This window comes from Protopterus annectens, chromosome 5.part1 (genome assembly GCF_019279795.1).
Source record: "Protopterus annectens isolate FY-2018-M chromosome 5.part1, PAN1.0, whole genome shotgun sequence".
In the NCBI taxonomy this organism is placed as follows: domain Eukaryota; kingdom Metazoa; phylum Chordata; order Ceratodontiformes; family Protopteridae; genus Protopterus; species Protopterus annectens.
In genome coordinates this window covers 442,412,209-442,439,803 of record NC_056736.1, presented here as the reverse complement: position 1 = coordinate 442,439,803, position 27,595 = coordinate 442,412,209, and the positions used below count along the sequence as shown (strand labels likewise).

General features: G+C 44.4%; 1 protein-coding gene across 4 annotated transcripts in view; it reads right to left on the bottom strand.

Moving 5' to 3' along the window:
- MAEL (maelstrom spermatogenic transposon silencer) overlaps window positions 1–27,595 on the bottom strand; it is a 699,006-nt gene that overhangs the window by 200,966 nt on the left and 470,445 nt on the right. For all 4 annotated transcript variants that reach the window (XM_044073092.1, XM_044073091.1, XM_044073094.1 and 1 more), the window contains one exon: window positions 20,642–20,696. In XM_044073092.1, the coding sequence (XP_043929027.1) occupies window positions 20,642–20,696 (55 nt within the window). The remainder of the gene's footprint in view (window positions 1–20,641; window positions 20,697–27,595) is intronic.

Here is a 27,595-nt window from a genome sequence, read left to right as displayed (position 1 = left end):
CCTGGTCTGAATTTGCAGATGCCTGGTGGTGGCAGTAAGGAGCCAGTCGTTCAGATATGGAAACACTTGGAATCCCTGACGTCTCAAGTGAGCAGTCACCACTGCCATGCATTTGGTAAACACCCTGGGGGCCGTGGTGAGACCAAAGGGCAGGGCTCAAAACTGAAAATGACTGGCTCCCTGCCGGAAGCGTAGGTGCCTTCTGGATGCCCTGTCCATCTTGGTGTGGTAGTAAGCATCCTTGAGGTCGATGGAGCACATCTACACATTTGCCAACAATGGGAGAATAGACTGCAATGTGACCATTCGGAACTTGGACTTTTGCACGTGGGCATTCAATTGGCTGAGATCTAATTTGGGTCTCAGGTCCCCTGTCCTTTTCGGCACCAAAAAGAATCTTGACTAAGTCCCTAATCCGATCTGGTCTGAGGGGACATGTTGGATGGCTCCTTTTTCTAGCAGCTTTGAAACTTCTGAAGCTGCGTAATCCCTTTGACTGGGTGGAACATCTGGGATTTTTTGGAGGGAGATCTGACGAGAAGGGGATGACATTTTCCGGAAATTATTCGTAGAACCCACTGGTCCTGGGTGATGTCTTGCCAGGCCTCCAGGTATAAAGAGAATTGACCCCCGACTGGCTCCGGAAATGCACAGTCGGGCCTCCCATGAGGAGCGGTGGTAGGGAGAGCCATGAAAGGAATTGAGGTCTCCCGAATTGCGGGGACCTCCTCTACCTCTAGGGTGGCGTCTCCCTGAATAACCACCCCCTCCTCTGCCTCTGGAGGGGGGCTCACCTTGTGCACTGGGGAAAAAAAAAACGCTGATTTCTTGAACCACATTTTGCCACCCCTCTGGGCCTTGGGATAAGGCCTAGAGGGAAGGGAAAAATGGACTCCATCAGCAGACAGTTTTTCCCTCCTGCTCGCACCTGGTGAAGGTGTCTTTCACCTTGGTTCCGAGCAAAGAGGAACCATCGAAAGGGGCGTCTGTGTGAATGAAGACTTGAAGGCCTCCACGAAATGAAAAGGGCACATCCAGGCCTGTCTTCCAAGAGCAACTCCTGAACTTGCTGCCCTACTCGCTCCATTGGCTGCATATGAGATCAGCCTCATAGAGGAGTTAACGATGGAATTGAGGGTAGACATATAAGCGTTAACCATCTGGGTCACTGCCTCAGAAACGTTACCCATGAGAGTATCTCCAAGCTCCTTGAGGAGATCTCTCTGAAGCCGTGTAAAGTGGGATAAATAATTCAGTGACCGTAAGGTAAAGGTCGCTGAAGAAAAGGTATGCTTCCCGTACCGGTCTATGGTCCTAGACTCCTCCTTAGGAGGATGGACAGTGGAAGAATTCTTGGCTAATTCCTTCTGAGTGGCCACTGCCACCACCATGGCATCCACAGGGACTCTGACAGAAATTCCCTACCAGGAGGAGCAGACAACAATTTATTGGGTCTCCTGGGGACTGATTCCACAAGGGGTCTCCCACACCCTTCGACAGACCAAATCCAAAAGCTCGAAGGGTGGAGATACCCAGGAGGTGGAGGGCTGAGCACCAAAGGCCTTCGGGAAGAGATTCCTCGGAGGGGGCTTTGGATGGCCAGTCACCTCGGTTTCAAAATCTCTAGGATGTCAGAGAAAGAAACATCCTCAGAGGATAACTTGGGGGACCCCTCAGATTCCTAGAGGTCAGTGTCCGATGTGAGAGACTAATCCTGGGAATCTATGTGCTTACTCTTGCACGTCTTCTTTCTGGGTGGCTTCTCAGGCAAGGACTTTGAGGGGCCCTCAGAAATGTGAGGACCACTCATGGGGGTACCCTGAGGCCTTGGGGCTCTGCTGTCTAGAGGTAGATGGCGATCAAAGACCTGCACTGGTGTAGTAGGGGACAGAGTGACCGACCCGCATGATGCTGCTGACGACATGGCCAGCACACACCGCCTGGCCTCAAAGGCTGACCCCCCCACCCCGAGTCCGAGGAGTGACCAGCCTCCGAAACCACTACAGGAGTCAGACTTCCCTCCGCCGAAGCACTGAGAGGGAGACTAGGAACAGATAGGTGTCCCGAAGCCTCTCCCTCTGGTCCGACTGAAGAATCCAGAGTCCTGAATCCTGTAGACGACTCAGACAGGGTCGGAGCAGATGTCTGCACCGATAAGCCAGGAGGGGCTGACGGAACTGACGTAGGGAATCACACGGAGCCGAGCACTCTGGCTCCGAAAGCTGAGATACGCTCAGAGGAAGTATCGAAGCAGGTTGAGGGATGGGCTCCGTAGCCGAATGGGTCAGAGTCTAGAACAATTTTGCCAAAACCGGTGACCGAATAAGTCTCTGCACCACTCTATCTACGTCCACATCTGATAAGGTCCTGGAGGATTTAGAGGATAGAGAGGGAGATCGAGACCTCGTCTCCGAAGGGGACCTGCGAGGAGGTGATGCTGGCCTAATGCTAAGCGATCGGTTCTGAATAGGTTCCAAAATTATTAGAGCCGATGCCGGTTCCATAACCACAGACACTTCCTGCGGCCCAGAGGACAATGGACAATAAATTAAAAATACAATCTGACAGTCATCAAGCTATGGAAACTTTGGAAACTCTTTGGCCCATCTTAGCTTTAGAAAAGGAAACAAATAGCTGGTGTGTGTCCCTGAAGGATTTGATACGATGGTGGTAGAAAAAGTCAGCGATGCACATCTAACAAGTGTATCATATATTCCTCTTACTACTGGTTCAATGAGACCTCAGATGCTACTCTGGGAACAAAAGATGGATTGGTTCTGAGGGGCACCCTATCTTTGTGGAAAATATGCAAGTAAGCTTGAAGGACAGAGCCTCTAGCTCTGAAATGGTCCATGCTTAAGTTATTGCCACTAGAAAAATAGTTTTCCAAGAAAAAAAAATGTAATGTCCACCCTGGAGGCAGGTTCACAGGGAGGCTGGATCAAGGATTGAAGCAAAACTATCGTAAAGGGGAGTAGGGTCTGAGCAGAAAGGTACCCCTCATGAAAGCTTTAGCAAGTCTAAGAAAAGCTAATGTTGTATTATTCACTCAAACATGAAAATTGAGAATAACCCCTAACTTGACCTTAATGGTAAAATAACTGACCCCAATCTGGAAAAAGGATGACAAACTCTAAAACTGTAGAAGAGGAGCTGAAAAAGGATCCAGACTTCTTTGGGAGGCCCAGATCAAAAATCTCATTTCCTTTTGTAAATTTTCCTAATAGATGGTTTCTGGAAAGAATAATGTGGATTACTGGGAGAAAGTTAGGGCTGAGTAACCATCACTGGAAGGGGAGAAACTAAGTGGTTAATGCATCCCAAGCAGTCCTTTGGGAGAACAACCTATCTTCCCTACTCTCAGTAAATATTGGTGTTCCACAAGGATCTATCCTAGGTCCCCTTCTTTTTTCCTTATTTATCAACGACCTATATCTGAATATACCACAAGCCACCTGCATTCAATATGCTGATGACTCAACGCTAATCTGCACTGCAAAAAATATTCCCTCCCTCCAGTCCCTCACCCAAACAGTCTTCCAAAATGTGGAAAATTGGTTTTTGCAACACTGCCTCCTCCTTAACCCCAAAAAAACTAAACTTCTCCTCTTTACTCCTACTCAAAAATCTCCCACTCCTCTCTTCACTATCTCTTCAAATAATGCAACCTGTATTAACCCTGACAAGACCACGCGACTGCTAGGTGTAACTATTGATAATCATCTCAATTATAATGAACACATTAACACCACTGTTAAAAATGTCAACAAAAAAATTGGGACACTCTACAGAATTAAACCTTTTCTTACCCCTGAAACTAGAAAAACCATTGCACAGACACACCTGATCTCCACCCTCTTTTATGCCTCACCCATCTACACTAACTTATCCAAAAATAACACTACCAAACTCTCCATCTGCTACAATAGTATAGCCAGATTCATTACTGCTACTCCCCTAAGAACTCATCATTGTCTTAATCTCAAACAACTAGATTGGTTAGAGCTAAATAACCAGTTATTCTATCAACAACTACTTATCATTCATAAGACCCTTTACTACCCTGAGGTAACCCCCAGCCTTTCAAAAATGATTATACCATATAGAAACCTAGCCACACTCCGTTCTGCTAATAAACTACTAGTATCACTACCTAAATCATATAATAAAGCTGGTGATTCATTACTTGCAAACTCAATAGGGAAAATCTGGAATCAACTCCCTCAAGGAATAACTAATCTAACCTCTACCTCTCTTTTCAAAAAACACATTAAAGAACATCTCAAAACAAAATGGATATGTCCGTGTGCTAATCCTGACTGAAATAATGTCCTCACTCTCCTAGTTCTTCCACCCTACCCCTCCTTACTTAACTCCTCTCTAAACTTTCAGGAGTTTGAGAGTTTGAGAGTTATTATCTAAGAACTGGGCTTTTGCTAGTTAAGTTTGTTCTGTCTGTATAACTTTATCCTGTGTTACTGTTACTTCTTTTATATAGTCTAATATAGTAGTATATAGTATAAGTTTATTTCCTATTATTAGTATTTGTTTTGTATTTGAAACATTTTTTTCTTTTTTTTCTACCTTATATTTTGACTGATATTATGCCTAACGTGATAAATTGTTGTGTATTTACCTGTACTGGAGCTTTTCTCCCCGGGCCTCTACTGAAAACGGATATTGTGTCCAGTTGGACTAGCCCGGTCAACAAATGTAAAATAAAAAAATAAAATAAAATAAATAAATAATTTGAGGGCCTGAATGCCTGGATGAGGCATGCTGGAAGAATGATAAGTCCAGGATAGGGATCCAGCACCCAAGTGGGGTGAATGAAATGAGGCCAGAGAAAAGGAAACCACACCTGATGGGGCTAGAACAGGGCAATGAGAATGACAGAAATCTTCCTCTCTGATGCTTTCTGCAGAAACTTTGGAAAAACAGGAATAGGGAGGAAGGCATACATTAGACCTGGGATGGGGGTGGGGCTAATATGCACAGCATCCCTTTGGGACTTCCCCCTACATGGCGATCAGGGCAAAGAACGTGCTGCACTTAGTGTGGGGAGAGGCAAAAAGATTGCAGCATGGCCGGCCCCACTTATAAAAAAAACTGTTCTGCCACTGTCGGATTGAAGGACCACTCGTGAGGTAGGGCAACAGACCTGCTCAACCTGTTCACCAGAACACTGGATTTCCCTGGTATATGCAGGGGTCAGTATTCCTCCTCTTGTATGTGCACTTTTGAGGGGCTTCTGAGCTGGGATACTCCCAAGAGGACTGAGAAGGATCCTGAATGTGGACCACCGAGGGTCAGGAAAACTGGCAGTCTTGTTAGAATAGGAGGTGCAGGATCAGGATCCAGGGCCTTTTGTTGCAGGATGGGTGAAGGAGAGAAACTTAGCGAAGTTTGTGCACTAGAAATGGAGAAAGCCCTCTCCACTGCCTCGAAGGCAGAATCCGAGGGCTTCCAAACTGAGCTGGCCTCAGGAACTGTTTCAACTCTGTTCTGAGCCAAACTGTCTAGTACTGAGGTTCCAAGAGTAATGGAAGGCTCAGACAACTTCAGACTCAATACCCCCCCGGAGCCGGCACTCCAAATCAGAGATACTTCCTGATCACAGACACTAAACCAGTTGGATCAGACATGCTGAGTGGAAGCCAGCAAAGAATTCAGATCCGATGAACACAGCCCACGGAGAAACTCTGATCAAAAGAACTCAAAACCAGAAGACAGACAGGGGTAGGGTAGATCACTATAGGAAGGGAAAAGCACTGAAGCTCATGGGTCTGATAGGAGTCGGACCCAGGTCAACCCTCAACTGAATTTGGTCCAGAGGAACTTAAATCATCCTACCCACACCAGCTCCTGGTAAGCACAGATATCCGGTAGAGAAGGAAGCAGAGGAAGGTCTGGATAATCTATGAACAGGTTCTGCCTGCAAAAAAAGAGGAAACCAGTTATGGAGAAAATCTAGGCTTCCAGCAAGGGAGGAATCTGATCCAATGATGGAGGAGTCAGAACCAAAGCTTTAGGAAGTTTCGGTGATGGAGCTAGAGAAAGTACAAATGAAAAGGAATGGTCAAGGGAGAGCTCCCTCCATGTCCTTGCTCTTTTCCCTGGGCTCAACTCCACTCTTCACCCCTTTGTGTCTGTCTAAAAGCTTTTTACAGGGAGGCTCTAGTCTAGATAGAGCAGGAAGCACCTTGGATGGCTCTCCCACAGGAGCAGGGAGAAGTCCCTTAAGCACTGATGGCCTACTGGCCAAAGGCAGTACAAACTGCTGCAGTCTTCATCAAGGTGGGCAACGCCCAAATACATTTTGGATGAGCATGCTAGTTTGGAATTGTGTCGACAAAGGCCATGCACTTAAACCCAGGCGGCTTATTGGATGTGATGAAAAGCCAAATACCTAAAAGCCCAAAGAAATAGTAATGGTAATACGGGATGTGAGAAAACCCCAATAAAGAAAAGTGCACCAAAGGTGCAAAATGAAAGAGCAGAAGTAGATGCTCTTTTTTTTGGGGGGGGGGGGGTAAGGGAGAAAGAACAAGTAAATGAATTACAGCATGACTTCTGACAAAATAAAGTAATGTAAGAATGCAAGAGGATACATTTTATAAATGAACTTATCTGAGGCAAGCCTGAGAGAGGAACTACGTCTATACTTTACGAGCAGAAAATGAGATCTGGGGTAATGCTGGGGACAGAAGGGGATTATGAGCAAGGGAAAGAGCCTAAGCTACGGATCACACAAGTCTAGGGTTGTCAGTCTGATTCGAGGAACCGTCCATCTACTGAATCACAGATGGAAGAGAATATCAGATTTTTAGATTAACAGCTACAGCCATACAAGCTTCTTAGGTTAGATCCTGAAAGTCCAAGCCATCATCTTTCAAGACTGCTAATGCGAAGATACAATGGTAAACTGTACAAGTAAACTCACCATAATAGATGTTCAAATGCACACTGTTACAAACAGCCTTAGCTATATGGGTTACATCTTACAATAGCTGGCCAGCTTCAAAAGCTAAACAGTTAACTGCTTTTTAGTAGCAGTTGTCTATCAAGACTTTTACATGCAGTAACATACCAAAGTTGACAGAAGAGGAATGCGCCAAGGTTCTTGAAATTCCTTCTGTAAAAGCTCACAGTATTTTCAGAGGGACTAAGAAATCTCACCGTTCTTCCATTGAAAATACTGGCACATTCTGGAAATAGTCTGAGTGGAAAAAAACACAGGGCGATTAAGAATTTGAGCTCTCTCCTCAAGTTTGAATCAGAAATCTGAGGAGAAAATCCTCTATTTATCCCTTCATCTTCCTGTCAAGATTCAGAATCTCTAATCTCTTCAGGAAATTAGGTATCCCTATGTACTTAAGCAGCCTGAATTAAATCCTAGGCCAGTCCCAGTACACTAAAATGTGTAAAAACAAATTTGAGGAGTACATGTAGGTTTAGTTCTCTCTCTTTTTGACTGGAAAAATTAAGCCAACGGTGTTACTAATGGCAGCAGCTGCAGAAGCCTTCCATTTACTCCCAGCACCAACAGGAGGTGCCTTCTCCCTTGCAATTGAGACCCCACAACAGAGCATGTAGTTAATCCTTGGTATACTGTAGCTGTAAGGTACTACACCAGAGGGTCTAAGATACGACTAATGGCAACAGCAGAATCACCACCTACAGATGAGGCAAATTATTAGTCTACTGTGGAGACAAAGGCTGTTTGCTTAACTTTATGTGACTGGAACAGCAACAGACAGAGGGTCTGACAGTAAACACCACAGGCAAGCTGAACACTGCCTCTTCTGGGGAAGAGGAGCAGTTAAATCATGTAAAGCTACTTTTTTCACATAAATCCACTGTGAAAAGCACTCTGTTTTACTTTTGGTGGCTGGCAATTTTTCCACAATGAAATGGATTTCAACTACCTTAAATAACTTTTAAGTAGACAGGAAAAGAACTGTCGCTTAAAAGTACGATACACATTCTCATGACAATCCATTAAAAACACAAGCTCCTAAGCTTTAAAATAAACTTCCCTGTAGTTTTCCACCCAAAGGGAACTTACCTACCCAGCACAGGAACAGCACAAGCCAAATATCAGCCCTCTGAAGACTCTCGGGAGCAGACTGTTTGGAGTCAGGAAAGCTCTGAAGGGCTTGATACTCAAATCTGCTTTTTTAGTCATCTCAGCTTGAGCTGAACTGTTTGGGTACGTGGAAGTTGTCTGGCTGTTGTATCCTATATGCTGGATATTACCCATACAGCTACAGCTACTGCAGTACTAATCAATATGGTGACCATCTATACATTCAAAGTTATAACTAACAGAAAGAACACCAAATATTAACTTCCAAATATTCCAGGCACCAAACCCAATGGCTTGTACTTGTGCAGAACTCAAACCCAAGGTGGAACTTAACCTTTTAACAGTTTAAAATAATTCTTACCAAAATTCAAAATACAGTATAGCCATCTCAGCCTTAGATTTTGAAATACATACAAGCCATCAAATAGGACAGACTGCCAATACTAGAAGAAAAAGCTTCCCGTTTGTCCACAAAAGGGAATGGGCGTTACTACTTGCAAGCCATGAGAACTAAAGTTTTCAATATTAAAAAGGGGGAGGTAAACACCAGTCTGTGCGCGAGTATATTAGCATACCCCCCCAGTTCACAGAGTGGGAAAATCAACAGGACATGCTACACAAGGAGGATCACAACTTTCTAGGTCATCCTCAGGAGAGCAACTTCCAAAGCTCTTATCTCAAGTAAGCAAAACTTGGGTTTCATAGAAAACACAAGGGTTTGGCAAAAGAAAACAGTTGTGTAAAATCTTACCATAACTATAGATGACATTCTCCTCCATGCTGCAGTAATCAGAATCTTTGGGTTAGCCTCTGCCTAGCGACCCGAACGTCTGGCCAGTATAAAAAAAACTTTAGTCACTGCAAGGTACATAGGATGTCTGATGGTAGCCGTAGGATGTGTGGGCCGTAAAAGTGACGTCTACACATACCTTCCCCAGAGCTGAATATTCCTGGTCAGACCCCAGTCTCAGGATAGCTGCACAAGTCCTGAATCATCTAGCAAAGCTTTTTCCTTTTCCAGGAGGTAAGGAGGGTGGGATGGAATACTGCAACACTGAAGAGAGGACATCTACGGTTATGATAAGATTTTACTCAATTATTCTATGTCCTCCTATTCTCGTGATCCAGTACTCATGACCATTCCATGAGTGCCATAGCTCAAAGAGGGTGGTGGTTTGGAACTATTTTCCAAAAATCCAAGCAGGACTGCCCTAGTAAAATCTGCTCTAGATCTGGATATGTGGTCCAATTAGTAGTGTTTGGTGAAGGTATGGACAGATGTCCAGGTAGCTGCTTCTAGAATAGGTGTGTCCAGCCCCTTGCAAAATGCTCCAGAGGAGGCCATAACCCTAAAAGAATGGGCTTTTATGGTAGAGTCCAGGTATTTGCCATGGTAGGCATAACAAGAGGAGATGGCTTTGGAAAACCATGTAGAAAGTCTGTCACTGTTTTTTCCAGAGCCTTGGGGTGAAAGGAGAGACAATGCTGTGCTGATCTCCTAAGGGATTTTGTCTCGTCTAGGTAGAACCTTAATAGTCGGCGATCAACGGAATGCAGGACTATCATTCTGTGGTTGTGGGGAAATAGGTGGAGAGGTGGATACACTAGTTCAGGGACAACTAACAACCTTAGGCATAAAGGACGGGTTAGTCGATAGGGTTACCCTACCCTTGTGGAATATTAAAAAGGGTGGGGTGAACATGAGGGCCTGGAGCTCTGACACTCCTGGCTGATGTCAAGGCTATCAAAAGGACAGTTTTGCAAGTGCAGTACTTTAGAGAGGCTGCAGCTGCCGACTCAAATGGGGCAAGGATGACCCTCTCCAACACAGTTCAGGTCCCAGGGCAGTAGAACTGGTGTACTGGGTGCCTGAGATATAGAACTCCTTTCAGGAATAACTTTAAAGTCTAGAAGCAAGTGGAGGGTCAAGAGGTAGACAAGCAGAAATAGCAGCAAGGTGAGCCTTAACACAGGAATATGCCAACCCTGCCTGCAACAATTAACACAGATGAGACAGCACTAAAGGGACCTCCCCCTTTAAACGGGTCTAGCTGTCTTTTCAGACACCAAATGGAAAACCTTTTCCATTTGGACAGATAGAATCTCCTAATATTGGCTTTCCTGGCCTTCTGCAAGACATTTAGCACATCCTTGGGTTAAAGCTTTCTGAAAGTGATCAAAACTTCATCACCCACAGGGTTAAGCTCAGAGATGCCAAATGAGGATGAATTGGGGAGGTTCACTCTAAGGTAACTTGTGATTGCCCTTGGCTAAATGCAGGAGGAGGGGGAACCAATGCGGTCTTGGCCAAAAGGTAGTCCCCACAACAAGATTTATAAGGTCTGTCCTGCTGAATTTTCAGTAGAACTTTTTGTATGAATGAGAAGGCGGAGAACGCATACAGAAACATCTCCCTCCATGAGACAGAGAAGGCATCAGTCATCCTTGCTAGGGGGCTGTATGCCCTTGTACAAAACTGTGGAAGTTGTCTGTTCGGAGGGGAGGCAAACAGATCTATTCATGACATACCTCACCTGTGAACTACATCCAGGAACATTCCATTCATGGGATTATGACATGAACCTGCTCAAGATGTCTGCCCGAGTGTTCTGAGCTGAGATGATATAGACTGCTGCAGAACGACTCCATGCTGGACCCATCAACCCCAGGCCTTGAGTGCAAGTCTGCATAGCAAGTATGATCTTGTCCCCATCCGTTTGTTCACATACCACAGAACGGTGGTGTTGTCCGTGAACAACTTTAGGGGTTCTTTGCTTCAGGATATCTTGGATGAACAGTGCAAAGATGAGAGCTCTCATCTTTCTGATATTGATGTTTTCCCTATTGAGGGGGCCTGCCCAAACCCAGGTCTAAAGCATCTGTGTATATTTTCTGAACTGGAGTTGGGGGTTATAAGGGAAGTCCTGGGTTAGAGAGGCATGATCCATCCACTGAAGGATTTCCTTCCATAGGCATGGTAGGAAGGGAATGGTGTGGTCCAAGGAGTGGGAGTGTTGGGTCCATGTGGACCTCCGGTACCAGTGAAGTTTCCTCATGTGGAGTCTCGCCAGTGGCAACATGGGTGTCGTAGAAGCCATATGCCCTAAGGGTCTGAAGTATTCCCTTGCTGTCATTATAGGGGTGTGGATGACAACAGGTATTTGTTTAGTCTTTCTACCTTTTGGGGTGAGAGGAATGCCATCATAACGTCTGTCCTGATTTGGCACCCCAGGAAGACTTGTTACTGGGAGGGGTTTAGGCTGGATTTGGGGAAGATGACGGCAAAACTCAGACTGCAGAACAGAAATAACTGTCTGGAGATGGTTCTGGAGGGTACTGTAATCTGCCTGGATCAGGTGGTCATCCAGGTATGGGAAAATCTACATCCCTAGGGCCCTGCAATAGGCTACCACTGTAGCCTAACACTAATACCATTGGAGCAATAGATAGTCCTTGTAAAGCAAAAAACTGGAGAGAGAAGCGTAAATACTTCCAGTATCTGGGCCAGATGGGGATATGCAGGTAGGCATCTTTGATGTCCACGGTGGCCAAAAATGCCTGAGGCATTAGCAGTGGAAATAGAGTCTGAAGTGTAAGGATGCTGAAGGTGGGTACTTGAGGAGAGATCCAGGATGGAGTCTCCACGGGCTGTCCTTTCTTGGGACCAGAAAAAGTCTGGAAAAAAAGCCCCTTCCCTTTTCTGATGCAGGGACTGGTTGGATAGTCCCTTGAGAGAGGAGGCTGTCCAAGACTGGTTGGAATAGGATAATCTGATCCTTTGGTGGCTGTGGTATGCCTCTCAAGGGTGGATAAATGGCCCAAGTCATGAAGTAACCTGTTTGTATGTGTATGACGGATAAGACCCAACTGAATGAGGTAATGCTTTTCCAGAAAGAGACAGTGAGTCTCTGGGAAAGGGGTATAGGATCTGGAGGGGAAGGAGGAGGAGGCAGGTAGTCACAGATTACCTGCCTTGCCCTGAAACAGTTTTCTGGGTTGGAGTCTGAGCAGGCCTGAAAGATGGCTACTGCTTTCTGGAACTCTTTGCCTCCAGTAGGAGCAGAATGTTTTGTAATGAACTGGATCTTAATAGGATAGTTTCTATGGAATTTAGGAATAGATGACAAATGTAAGTCCTGTAGTTCTTTCCCCTTCTGTTGAAGAGTTTTGAAAAGTTCTGCCACTTGGTTCCAAGACAAGGCAGTATTATCCAGGGGTCATCTAGAAGTTTAGCCCTAATATCAGGTAGGGGTTGGAGCCTCACCCAAGAGGTACCTTCTGAGCACCGATGCAGAAGCTGCAGATCTGGCCGAAGCCTCTGCAGCATCATAACTGCATCTGATTGAATGTCTTGTCACTTGTGAGGACAAGGAAATCAGGTTAGAAATTTGAGACTTTGTGGCCGAATCAGGGAGATACGCCAGGAGCACTGAAGCCAGAGTCAAAAAGGCCAGGGAGTACATAGATGCGTGTCTGGTAGTTGATTGTGCTAAATGCCAAGTGGCAGAGGTGTGCATCTTCTTACCAAGTCTCTCCATAATTTTGTTGTCCTTATCAGTAGGAAGTAGGAAGGCAAGAGATAGTGGGTAGCAGTCTGGACGGTCTGCCTGCAGACAAAGAAATGGTACCAGGATCGGCAACAAGACATTTTATTAGAAATGTTGCCCTGAAATCTATCAGGCCTTCTAGGAGCAGGGGGTTTGGATTCAGGATTTTTAAAAGCTGCAGAAAAGGACTCTAAGAAGGCTGGCAGAAGAAACAATTTGTAGGAGTTCATAATATCTCTTATGGACTTCAGACACTTCAGTGGAGTCCCATTTGAAAAACTCTCTCATCCAAGAGATTGTTTCTCCAAAGGTAAGGTCCTCCCCCAGAGGAATCTGCCACAGAAACCTCCTTTGGGGAGGCATACCCTAGAGGAGAACGCATTTGAGAGACAGAATCCTCAGAAGAGGAGTCTGAAGAGTCTTCTGCCTCTCCTGAAGGAAGTTCTGTAGTCCGAGGCCTAAGGCTGATAACAGGAAGGGCAGCCGGAGAAGCAGTCATGGAAGGCCTAACGGCCATAAAGGCATTGAACAAGGACTGAGAAAAAGCCTGCCAATCAGGCAAGCTCTCAAGAGGTGAAGGTGCACGTTTGGTTTTCAGTTTCCTTTTTAAAGAAGAGACAGGCCTGGAAGGTGTAGGCCCCAAGGAGGACCCAAGTTCAGAAGGCTCAGTAATGGTGGAAAGACTGGTCTGGACATCTGCAGTGAGCTGAGGTTCCCCCTCATTTACTTCTGACATCTGCGTTACCTCAATTGACATGCCTTCAGATCTTGGTTTTACTGCCTCCAGAACAGTACCCATTATATCAGAGTCTGACTCCCAAGTTCCTCCAGGTGCACCTTGGTCACAGGGGGAAGAGGTGCAGTAGGTTCAGGCCTGGTAACTTTGGCCTTTTTCAGTGGCTTGGTGGTATAACCGGACAGCCCACCCATCTCAAGAACCAGATGTTGGTTCTCTAGATAAGCCTGCGAAGAATCTTTGGGACAAAGGCCTGACAAATCTCACAGACTGTATAGTCATGACTGGGCCCTAAGCAGTACAGACAGGTCCTGGGGATCCTTATGCGGGATCTGACGTCTGCACTTACACTTTCCTTTTCTGGATGACATGACCATGGTCAGGCATGCAGTGCCAAAGAACAAGAAAAAAACGCCCCAACGGGGTACTCATTTTTAAATTGTAGGATCCAACAGAAGAGACAGCAGGATGAGCTGACGTTCGACTGGTGGTAGAGTAGTTCTGGGAAAGGTACATGGCCCACGTATCCTATGGTCAACAGACCTCCCACGTACCTTGCAATGACTAAAGCTTTTGTATACTGGCCGGACGTTCAGGTCGCTAGGCGGAAGCTAAACCAAAGGTTATGAATACAGCAACACAAGAATAGGACATCATGTCTAATCCACTGATAAGGAGAGAGAGGGGAGACCAAGGACAAACCATGGTGAAATCCTGACAGTGTCCAGAATCGGTGCACAAAATCGCATCAACACAGCATCTTACTACAAACTGCCTGCAAAAAATTACCCAGTTTTCTTATAAATCATGGCAAACTCTGGTATGTCTGCTTAAGATGACAAAGTGTAGAGCTTAATTATGTACTAAAAAAAGAAGTTATACACTCACCATAACGTTCCATGTTTGTAGTCCATCTCGCCCTTCATTCCTACATATTTGTTCAGAGCCAATCCTCGGCTCAGACTCGCCCGATTACAAAGCTCAAAGTCTCTTAGTTGGTTCGTTGCAAGGTAGGTATCCCATTAGTACACTAGTAAGAATCCCCAAATCTTGTTTGCTGCTGACTATAAAAGAGTGATAAAAAAGGTTATCCAGAAGGAACAAAGATGAAAGGTCTCCACCCTGCCAAAGGCAATACTATCCTGTCTCCAGATCCTCCAAGGACGGGGGTAGGTGGGTGGGTTCGTAAGAATGAAGTGTGAGATGGACTACAAACATGGAACGTTATGGTGAGTACTTAACTTCTTTAATCCTATCTAGTTTTCAGTCTTACATATGGGACAGCGTCCCTAGCATCTTTTTTTAGGGTGGCTCACAGGAATATACTCCTAAGAACCAAAGGAGGCTCTATCCCTGGAGGTCAAATCCAATTTGTAATGAGTAATAAAGGTATGAGGGGTAGCCCAAGTTGCCGCTGCACAAATACTGTCAATTGGATAGGGATCTGGTGGAATGCGCCTTAATTTTAAACGGAAGGTTCTTTCCATTGGAAAAGTAGATATAAGAGACAGCTGAAAATCCAATTAGATAGAGACACTTGAGACTGGCAGACCTATCCTAGTTTCAGAAAAGGATGCAAACAATTGGTCTGATTTTCTAAGTTCCTTAGCTCTACGTAGATAGAACCGTAACTGTCTGTGAACTTCAAGTTGATGAAATTTATATTCTGCACTGTTTGAATGATTAGGAAAAATACAGGCAGTTTAATAGTTTGGTTCAAATTACCCTGAGATCTAACTTTAGGGATGAAGGAAGGGTTTTTGTACGAAGGGAAACTGTCTATGAAAAATCAAGTAAGGAGGTTTGACTGACTTGTGCTTGCAACTCTGACATCCTTCTAGTGGATGCAATAGCTACTAGAAAAATGGTCTTCCAAGACGAACTTCAGCTCACACAAATGTGCAGGTTCAAAAGTCGGGGAAGTAAGTTTGGACAGAACAAAATTTAGATCCCAAGGAGATGCAAGTTCCTGAAAAGAAGGTCTCAGCAAGGTAGTAACTTTAAGGAAGGTTTTACATAATCTGTCAGCCATCAGATTAGGCTCATGTGGTCCCAAATTAAAATTTGATATCGCTGCCAGTTGAACTTTAATTGTAGCAGCAGCTGATCCCTGATGGAAAAGTTCAGTTAGGAATTCTAACACCAAGGGGATGGATGCTGTGTAAGGATCTACATTTTTCCTCTCTTGCCCATACAGAAAATCTTCTCCATTTGCTAGCGTATAACTTCCTTGTGGAAGGTTTGTGGGACGACTCAAGGATATGGGTCCCTGCAGGTGAAAAATCATGAAGCCTGACTAGGGATGGAAGTGGAGCAGCCACGCTGTCAAGTTGAGGGTGTGGAGGCAGGGGTGAAGAGAGCCTGACGTGTGTCAAGAGGTCTGGAACTGGGTCCAGAGTCCACGAGTCATCTAGGAGATGAGGCCCAAGAAAGGGGAACCAAATCTGATGAAGCCAGTAAGGAGTGATCAGAAACATTTTGCTTCCCAAGGGCTTAGCTTTCTGGATCACTTTTGATATGAGCGGAAAGGGGGGAAATGCATAAAGAAGTCCCAGAGGCCAATTGAAAACAAGTGCGTCTCACGGCGACTCCCCCAGAAGGAGGATAAGGGAGAAGTAGCTGCTGCATTTGGCGCTGACTGGACTGGCAAACAGATTACAGAAAGGCTGTCCCCCATTAGCGGAAAATCTGTTCCGCTACTTTCTGATTCAGAGACCACTCATGCGGCATCAAGACTGCCCCTGCTGAGCTTGTCGGCCATCACACTGATTGTCCCCAGGATATGTGTTGCTACTAGAAAACGCTGGGAAGATATCACCCACTGCCAAACACCAACAGCCTCTCGACATAGGGGGTAAGATTTGGTTCCTCCTTGCTTGTTTAGATACCATACCACGGACATATTGTCTGATTGGATTTGCTATCATCCCTAGAAGAAAGTCATGAAATGCTTGCAATGCTAGTAGCACTGCTCTCATCTTTAGGACATTGATATACTGGTGAGCTTTGTGATCTTGCCATGTGCCTTGGACAGTCCTGCCTAGATAATGCCCCCTCCCACCCTATCTGGGAAGCATCCGGGGTCACAGTAGCAACAGGCTGGCAAGGAAGGATGTTCCTGTCAGTTGATCGGGCTGAATTCACCAATGAAGGCCCTCTTTGCAAGATTCCATTATGAGAATATGAGACAGGGGCAGCTGTTGGAGACCACTGGGGAAAAAGTAGTCATTGAAGGATTTGCATATGCAATCTGGCTAGTAGAACTAGAGTTATGGTAGAAGCCATGGTCCCTAAAAGTTTCAGCACTGTCCTGGTCTTGACACTTTGAGGAAGTAAGCTGTACATCTGTTGTCTGAGATTTTGAAATCTGTCTGCATGAAGATAAGCCTGCGCCTATAAAAGTCACAAATTGATAGGGTGACAAGGCAGACTTTTCACAATTTATCGTAATTCCTAGCTGGGTTCAGAGCTGGATGGTTGAATCCCTGGCTTGAAGGAGTCGGTGCCTGGTGGTGGCGGTCAGGAGCCAGTCATCCAGGTACAGAAACATTTGGAATCCACAACGTCTCAAGTGAGCTGTCACTAATGCCATGCATTTGGTGAACACCCTGGGGCTGTTGTGAGACCAAAGGGCAGAGCACGGAATTGGTAATGACTGGCTCCCAGCCAGAAGCATAGATGACTCCTCAATGCTCTGTCCATTTTGATGTGGTAGTATGCATCTTGGAGGTCTATGGAGCACATTCAATTACCTTTCCCTAATAGAGGGAGTATAGACTTGCAGGGTTACCATTCGGAACTTGGGCTTCATTACTGATTCGTTTAGTTTGCTGAGGTCCAAAATGGGCCTACAGTCCCCTGTTCGTGTTGACACTAAAAATAATCTGGAGTAAGTTCCGAATCCTATCTGGTCTGCGGGGATGGTTTGGATGACTCTTTGAAAGCAACTTTTGAACGTCTACGGTTGCTTGATCCCTGTGATTGGGTGGAACATCTGGGATCTTCTTGGGGGTGTGGGGTGGGGTGGGAGAAAGAAGGGTATGGAGTATCCTTTGGTGATTATTCTTTGTACCCACCTTGTCTTTTGGTGCTGTTGAGCCAGGCTTCTGGATAAAAAGATAAGCGATCCTGTACTGGCTCCAAAGAAGCGCTGATGGGGGCAGCCATGAAAGGAATCGCGGCCACCCTGGTTTTGCAGAGCCCCCCCCCCCCCTAGGGTGACGTCTACCATTAGCTCCTCCTCCCCTGCCTCTGAAGGAGGAATCACCCTGTGCATCCAGGAAAAATCTTTGGGATTTCTTGAACCACATTTTCCCACCTCTCTGACCCTTGGGGTACGGTCTAGAAGGGACGGTAAAACATACTCCCACGGAAGAGAATTTTCCCTTCCTGTTCGCACCTGGTGAGTGTATCTTACCTTTGGTGGTGAGTGTATCTTACCTTTGGTCCAAACAAAGAGGAACAATCGAAGGGGGTTTTGGTAAAAGTAGATTTGAAGGGCTTCACAAAATTACATAAGCGCATCCAGGACAGTCTCCTAAGGGAAACACCTGAACCCACTGTCCTACTCGCTTCATCTGTTGCATAGGAGGATCAGTCTCATGCAGGAGTTTACAATGGAGTTTAAGGTGGACAACTGAGCAGTAATTTTCTCAGAGACTCCTTCAGTTGATGTACCTTGAAGAGCATCTCCTAACTCCTTTAGGAGATCTCTTTGAAGCCTAGTAAAATGTGTGAAGTAATTCAGTGATCAGAGTAAAAACCGCTGAAGAGAAGATCAGCTTCCTGCATCTATCCATCGGTTGAGACACCTTGTTCGGTGGATGGACAGATGTAGAAGTCTAGTCTAGTTCCTTCTTTAACTAGGTCCAAGGAGTTCATCAAAAGGTGGAGACACCCAAGAGGCTGAAGGTCGAGACCTAAAAGCCTTCAGGTACACTGACTCATCAGAAGGGGTGACAGTGGGCCAAACCACCTCTCTGCTTTAGGATCTCATATCTACAAAGGAGATATCCGAGGAAGACCTAGGGGACCCTTCTGACTCCCTGAGGTCAGTGGCTGAGGTGATGGACTCATCCGGGGAGTCTACATGCTTCCTCTTGCATGTCCTCTTTCAAGGGGGCTCCTCAGAAGGGTATTCTGGGAAGGTCACGGAAGACTGGGGGCCACCCAACGGGGGCTCCTGAGGCTGTGGGTCTCTGCTTTCGAGAGAGAGAGAGAGAGTGCCGAGACAGAGGTCAGTGCTTGAGGGGGAAGAGTATCGGTACCCTTGTGCAGAGCTGACGACCGGGACAGCATGCTTATCTCGAACGCAGATCTCTCCGGCTCAGAGGACAGCCGCGGTTCAGAGGAAACTGAGGTAAGCCCTCGGCTCCAAAGTAATCGGCTCCGAGATGGATGTAGGGTCCGAGCTCAACCTAGCAGACTCACCAATAGGTAGGCTCGGCACTGAAGAGGTTCAGGTTCAAGCACCCCTGGCTGGGCCAACTGATGAGCTTCGGCTCCTAGACACCAAGGACGGCACCGAAGGTGTCGGAGCCTAACTCTGCTCCGAGATGGCCACAAGGGGTGCTGGAACCAAGGTTTCCACAAGCAGCGACACTGAAATCTCCGGCTCCGAAGGACCAACATGGCTAGAAGGAACAGCAACAGGGAGAATGGTCTTAGATGGCTCCAGAACAGACTGGGTTGGAGCCAGCAACAATTTTGGTGAAGCAGATGACTTCAAAAGTCTAAGCACTACTCTCTCTACATCCTCTTCCGAAAGGCTTTTGGAGGATCCGGAAAACAGGGTAGGCGACCTAGATCTCTGTAAAATGGGAGATTGTAAAGTTGGGGAGACAGACAATAGCTTTATGGACCTGCTCCGATGCAATTTTTCAGTAGTCTGCTCCGAAATACTTGGGGCAGACACTGCAGTGGCAACATCGACAACCGCGACTGGCTCAGAGGACAGTGGAGCCAAAGAGGTAGAAGGCTTATTTTAAAGTTTTCTGAGGAGGTTCAGACAAAACAGTCTGTGTGCAGGAGAATGTCTCTTTGCCGACTTCAACTTTTCTTTCTTTGAGGAGTGAGACTTGGAGGATGAAGAAGAGCTGGCTAAATCCTCCACGAAGGAAGGCTTAAGGAGATGATCTTTCAGTATTAATTTGTTCTTACTTCTTCAGCTCCAGAGTTCTCCAAGACAGGAACAGAAAGAACAAGTTTCCTGTAGGTGAAAGGCTCTGAGACAGTAAAAGCAATTACTATGCCCATCAGTAATTGACATTTTTTGGGAGCACTTAAGGCACTTTTTAAAACCCAAAGGTTTATGATCTTTGGACTCAGACATGGCTTAGTACAAATGGAAGTTCTATAAGACAGAAGAGAGGACAAGGTCCTCCAACTTAAATGGACCTCGCCCTTCAAGAAAAAAAAAAAAATCAAAAAAATTTACACAGACACAAATGAGGACTAGGTCCTCCAACTAACGGGCCTAGCCCTGTTGAGGAAAAAAGCACAGAAAAGTTAGAGGACTAGGCCCTCTAACTTAAACGGACCTAGCTGCGGGAAACAGGAAGAAGCAAAGTCAGAAAATACCACAAACTGTAAATTTTAAACAGCAGGCAAAAACTAGACAATAATAGTAAACGACACTGCACACAATATACTATTCTATTGAAAACAAGAAAGAACAAGGTCCTAACCCAAACATGGACCTACATTAATAGGAAACTGTGAAAAATCAGCACACAGAAGGATACTACTCTGAGAACAAAAAACAAACAGGCCTAGAACGGCCAAGTTCTCAGCAATAACTACGGAAAATTAGCAAAACACACTATTTACTAACTATGAAAAAAATATTACTAAGACTATGCAAACTAAAAACTGTCTTAGGAGTAGAAAAATATCAATAAGACTATAATAATTAAATATATGCAACTTGGCCACGGCCAAGCAAGAAGCATTTCTGAACTCGTAGACGCAGCAAACGAGATCTGGGGATTCTTACTAGTGCACTATGGGATACCTACCTTGCCACGAGCCAACTGAGACTTTGAGCTTTGTAATTGGCCAAATCAGAGATGAGGATCAGCACTGAATCCATATGTAAGAATGAAGGCGAGACAGGACTACAGACCACTGTTGCCTGTTAATACCAAGGATGAGAAAAGGGAAGTATTTTTCATAATGCAGCTAATGGCCCGGCTAAAATAAACAATCTCAGGCTTAAGACATGTTACGCCCTTGCCCCTCTCATTAGGCCAGCTGTTTGTTTGCTCTCACCTGCTTTCCTGGCTAACCAGTTCAAACACCAGTTCACTCTGTACCAATCTTCTTTCTGTAATAAAACAATCACCGTAAGCAGATGTGCTCAAAAATGCAAGTACGACTAAAAGTCCATAATAGTTCTTAGCCAAGAATATTACAAACGTGAAAAGTACTCAAATACACAAGAAATTCTTATCACAGTTGATTTGTGTGGGATACTTTTATTCTCCAGCTCTGGATGCATGGTATAGCGTCACATCAGATAACAGAGCACAATAACCCCACACTCAAAAGTTCTGTTTGAATGAAACTTTACATAATGTGCAAAACAATATAAAATTATAAACTTGTCAAAACAACCAATCTGTGAAGAAACAGCCATCCAAAATAAAAGACGGTGGGATAGTAACTAAAAAAGACTTCCCAAAGACAAGTGTGATATGACTACTACTCTCAGGGAAATTCAGCACTCATTAGTAACATGTTGACTGTGGTTTACCTCCTTACAGGATTCAGAGCCAGCAAAATTCTGTCAGCTTGTACGTCACACCATCCCAAGCCAAACACCACCTCTTATCTACAATCCTTTGACCAATGATCCCTCTCTAGATGGTTGCTGGCTTAGGAAAGGTGGAAAGTACAGCTGCGCAAGTAAACTTACCTTAACAGTAGATGGTTTGAATGATCATGGCTACAGTAGACTGTTATATGGGTAATATCCTGCAAAAGACACAAGTTTCCTAAGCTGTAAGGCACTTTTAATGTGCCCAAACTGGCATCTCAGAGCGGACTAAAAGACAAGTTTGGGTGCCAAGCAATTTAGAGCTTTCCTGCCAACAGAGAGGGAAGCTGAACCTGAAAGGTCAATGCTAAGAACAAAAAAAATGTACACCCTGGCATAAACAGAGGGAAGGAGTAGCTACTGCAACAGTGACCATTATAACATCTACCGTTTACTTACACAACTGCACTATGTTCACAATATTTATCACTGCTGTAGTAGCCTTAGATATATAGGTAGACTCCCCCTAGTCAAGTACATAAAGGGAGGTAGAAGGACGGGACTCCAAGAGCTCCTGGAAAATGTCTCTTGCAAAAGCCTATTTACACCTAAAGTAGTAATCAAACAATGCTTTCTAAACATATATACAGAGGACCACTTTGCAGCTTTTACAACACTTCTAGAAATCAAACCCTTTCCAAAAAGCTGTAGATGAAGCCAAGGTCCTGGAAGAGTGGGCCATGGACCCTGCCTAGAAGGGTTTTGTTGTGACAAATGGTAATAGCCTTAGACAAATATTTGGAAATGGTATGTTTTGACACAAGCTGTCCCTTTTTCCTTCACATGAAATTAACTGATCCGAAGATCTGAAAGATTTAGTTATGTCAAGACAGTACCAGAGTTTTCTGTGTACATTTAAGTTATTTAGAATCCCCTCTCCCCCAATTATAGGTTTAGGAAAGAAAACTGGAAGCTTGACAGTTTTGCTTAAATTAAACTCCGATACCACTTTATCCACAGAGTTTCAAAATATTTAATCTGTGGAAATGGCCACCAATCTGGACACCTCAGTAACAAGGGCACACTGGGCAGAGTATGAAGAGTTTTGTCTTTCGGCTTTTCCCGGTTTGGAGTCACCACAGCGGAACTCCAGACCGCTAATGATTGGCAGTAGATTTTCACGAACAGAGGTGCCAGCTCGACGTTAAACCTTCAATGAAGGCACGCCCATTTACGCATATCTTTTGAACACCCACCCAACCACGGGGAGGACATGCAGACTCAACACAGAAGGCACTCCAGCCGAGAATCGAATGGGAGAGCCTCTTGCTATGAGGCAACAACGCTATCGCTGCACCACCACTGTATTATGATGAGTAAATGTGGTTAAAGCATTTTGTGAGCATACCCAAGCAGTCCAAGGCCCGGGGTAGAGTTTGCTCAAAGCCAGTTTGTGCGAGATGTCTGCAAAGACTGCTTACGAAAAGGGATGTCAGATGTATGCAGGGACCGGAAAAGATCTAGAACTGGTGTCACAGTCTCTGAATTACAGTAATTGGTCTGCATCAAATGCCAAAGCTGGATCAATAGTCATTAAAATGGGTAAGACCCAGTTTTCCTTTGCTTTTTTATGCACCACATGACTGTAGTACTGTCTGCAATGACATGAAGTGGTCCAGGAGAGCAATGATAATGCAGAGTTAAGTACTTTAGACAATCTTTTTTACATTTATTGTGGCACAGTCTGTCTTTAGTATCCCAAATTTGCATTTTTATCCCTCCTGAAATTGTTTCTCAAGCAGATGTGCGTTTAGGCTGGCCGACTACTTTGGAGCAATGGGTCCTGGATTTAGGGATATTCGTATCATCCAGGTGACTTTTCTGCTAAATCCTAGAACTGAGATTTGAAAAGATAGTGGGTGCTGGATCTGGAGAGACTTCAGGTATTACTATCTTTCTCATGTGGAATCTTGCCAGGGGCATCGACAATCATAGAAACCATAAGACAAAATCCTGAAGTATTTCCTTGCAGCGACCAAAGTCAAAGGGAAAACCCTAGAATCTGATCTAAATGTGCATCTTTTCTCCAGTGAAAGAACAGCTCTTTGAACCAAGGTATCTAGCAGACACCCCAGTAACAACCATGAGTGATCGAGTAAAACAACTACTTTTGAATATTCTCATGGAATTCCAGCTTGTGTAAGATCTTTCACCCCAGTGAAAGATTAATGACACTTTGAAACTGAGTCTGCAAACATAAGCAAACTGTCTAAATATGAAAATACTCTGTAGCCTAGAATTAGCTACAACTCGAGCTAGACACTTTGTGAACACTCTTGGTACAGTGGAAAGCCCAAAGGGTAAAGCAGAAAACTGATAATGTGATCAAGACACAAAACCTTAAATGTCCGAAATCTGGATGAATGAAGATGTGCTAAACATATTTTAAGCATACTTTAAACCTGGTGTTACCAAGGAACTTAAACAAGGAAGAGGTAACAGGTTGTGAAGTGACAGCAACATTTTCTCCTATCTTAACTGCTAGTTGAGCCTCATCTACCTCTAACCTTGGCATATTTAAGTCTTCCATAAATATTTCCCTTTGTGTTTTTTCTTAAAATTTCCCCATCTCTGCTTTATACAAATTTTCATAAAAATTTTTATTATAGGCTCCCCAAGTCTGCCAACAACCGTTTTTACTTTCTAAGTCTTTGTGCCAAAAGTTTTTGTTCTCTACAGCTTTCAAAAAACAGGTGCTTAACAGCAATCTTTCTAAACTTATGCATATTATCAAAGTAATCCCTTATTTTCCCTTTAGCACTCTGCAATTACACCTCTGTTGGAGGGAAAAAATCAAAGTGGGAGGGCTCCCCTCTGACAAGCTGTCTCTGAACACATGTACTGGGCAGGGGTGTCGTCTTTCCTCTATTTGTGTTATATTAAGAACCACTGGCAAAGAAAATAAGGGACTCAAATTCAAGGGTACAAAATGGCACAGTATTCAAGAAAAAATGGCTTTACTTGCAGATATTTTGTACCAGATATAACCAGAGGAGGACATCAGTGTTGTGGAACATTCTGAGATGGTTTGGGGTATTTCGGTATATAAAATTAAAAACAACAAAGGCTATAGCTATAAATTATGTACTCACATGTCAATTGGCTCAGCAATACCCACATTTATGGGGACATGATAAAATTGCATCTAGGAGAAGGTTAAATATTTTTAAATGATTTGGTTATGGCAGCTATAGCTATGTGGGAAGAGACTAAAATGAAAGTTATGTACTCACCATAATGACCGTTTCAGGTTATCTATTCTTCGATCTGTGGGTCGTCAGATCCGAAAAGGATACAACCACTGCACTAGCTAGGGAGACTTTGGTCCAGTGTTCAGACTCCTCCCCTACCCATAATCCTCTACACTCCACTGCAACACTTCAGATAAAGTTTGCATGGTTTACATGAAAACATGACTAAAATAAACATTGAGTAAATAATACATCCTAAGGCCATATACCCACTACTGAAAGAATTAATTATAATTCTAACCCAGTCCTCCAGGAGGACAGGAACATTTGGAGACAATATTTATGGAATAAACCCTACATTAATTATAATTCTAACCCAGTCCTCCAGGAGGACAGGAACATTTGGAGACAATATTTATGGAATAAACCCTACATAAATACAGTTAGAACAGACCTTACATAGGCCTGAGGCCTTGTGTCTTCATTTTATATTTCACATTTTAAAGTTACCACAAAAATAGATGTGTTCACGTATCGCAGGAGGAACTGTAATATCAGGTTTCATTTACATGTAGTTTGTAAGACAAACAGTATTCTCTTTGCACAAGTCTTGAAATGTAGCCATATTACAGTAGGCCTTTATTCTTGATAAGAATAAAATATGCTAACAATGTGCAATACATTGAGTGCAAGCAGATCTTGTTTAGATGGTACGAGACTTGGGAATTAGAAGTTATATATTTACCATAACTAGGTATCTGTGTTGTCCATTTTCATTCCTCCTTACACTAATGGGTCTTGGATCCGATATCAGATCCAACTTGGCCTCTTTCCAAGACTAAGGAACAGAGTCTCGAGCTCCTCCCTCTACCTATGATGCACCATACCTTCCTCAACTCCCCAGATAGAGTTTGCTGCCCTATAACTAAGGGAAGTTACCACAACTATAGAGAAATGAATCTGATGCTCAAACCTGGAACCCATTGGTTCCAAATTCTTCCAAGCACTTCACAAAGGCACCAAGCCGAAGGATGGATGGGAGGGAAGTGAGAAGGAATGAAAATTGACAACACAGATGCCTAGTTATGATAAGTACATAACTTCTAAATCTTGTCCCTTTCATTCCTCCTCACTTGAGTCAAAGTCCCCAGCTAAGGAAATCCTGGATGGAAATGCCGGAGCACAGTCAAGCCACAGGATGCCCTGCTCCCAGAAACAATATCTAGTTTGTAATGTAAAACAATGGTACGAGTCAGACCAAGTGGCTGCAGCACACACCATCAATAAAGGCTCTGGAAGAGAAGGCAGATGAAGTAGCCATAGTCCTACTGGAATGAGCCTTGGGAGAGAAGGGCATGTCTATACGTCTCTCAGAATAAATGAATGAAATGCAGTTGTTATCCATTTAGCTAAAGTGATTGTTGAAACTGGCTTCCCTGACCAGTTTGCTGAGGAGGCAAACAGCTGATCGGACTTCCTATGATTTTTGTTTTGTGGAGGTAGAAATGTAATAGTCTGAACATCCAGGAGATGTAAAAGGTATTCACCTTTGTTCGGAAAACTGGGGAAGAAAACTGGCAAATTAATGGAATGGTTAATGTTAGACTCTGTGGCCACCTTAGGCATGAATGAAGGATTTGTTCTTAAGGATACCCTGTGAAAAATGTCAAGAATCTATTGGTTCAAAAGGCTTATGAGTAAGGCCTTGCAGTAACCACCATGACATCCCAACGGGGAGAATGATCTTTCACTGGAGGTTCAAGATGAAAAAAGTACAGTTTTGTACCTACCATAAATGTAGATGTCCGATAGATATGCAACTGCAGTCCTTACATATGGGTTGTCCTGCCGGATTCCAAAGTCTGGTTCCGACGTCGGCTGATGTAGCCTCCTCCCCGACGTTAGAGCGGCTGGGGTATAAAAGCATCAGCCGACGCCATCTTCCTCAGTGTTTCTTGCCCCAGATGCCAGGTGCCCTCCAAGGAAGGCTAAAATTAGAACTGGATAAAAAATTCCAGACATACACAATAGCAATAAACAGATACACCATAACAGATATCCCCAGCTAAGTATAAAAGGAGGAAAGTGGACCCAATACACAGAGGGGTAGGAGGGAGGGAAAACCTGACTGCAGTTGCATATCTATCGGACATCTACATTTATGGTAGGTACAAAACTGTACTATGTCCTTCAAGAATGCAACTGCAGTCCTTGCATATGGGTTGAATACCATAGCCAAGCTGGGGGTGGTAGGCTCTAAGATAAGGATGGTGTAGCTAAAATGCCCTGCAGGACTGCCGAAGCAAAGCCTGCTCGGGATCTGGAATATAAAGTGAGGTTGTAGTGCTTGGAAAATGTATGCACGGAGCTCCATGTAGCAGCTTCTAGAATGTCCTTTGTAGCCACCCCTCTTAGGAAGGCTGTGGATGTGGCTGTAGCTCTGGTGGAGTGTGGTCTGACATTGGCTGGCACACCCTTTCCATGGAAAGAATAACAGAATCTGATGCAATGTCCAATCCATTTTGAAATTGTTTGTTTGGAAATTGCTTTTCCTTGCACTCCAGGAGCGTAAGCTACAAACAGTTGGTCAGACTTTGTTGGCCTTTGTTCTGTTCAAGTAGTAGCGTAGTTGTCTGTGAATGTCCAAAGTGTGCAGCAGCTTTTCCCCTTTATTTTGAGGATTGGGGAAGGAAGTAGGCAGGTGAATTGCTTGATTTAGAGACACCCTGGATATCACTTTTGGCATAAAAGAAGGACTGGTTCTTAAAGAAACCCTGTCCTGATGAAAAATGAGGAATGGAGGTACTGCCATGAGGGCCTGTTCTTGCTGAGGTTATTGCCAACAGGAAAACTGTTTTCCAGGAAAGAAATTGCAATTCTGCAGATGCTGCTGGTTCAAAAGGAGGAAGAGTTAATTTTTCCAACACGAAATTGAGATCCCATGCAGGCACTGGTGGTTTTCTGGGAGGTTTGATATTCTTTACCCCTCTTAGAAATTGTCTTAGCAAAGGATGTGAGAACACAGGTGGATCAGTGTTGTATCTTGCTGAAATTGCTGAAGCGTGTATTTTTATGGAATAGGAAAGTCCATTATGCAGCATGTCTGCCAAGTATTCCAATATCTGTGGGATGCTCATTACTGATGCATCCTGTCCCTTGTTGGTATTCCAGATGCTGAATCTCTTCCATTTGGCTGAATAAGCTTTTCTGGTGGAA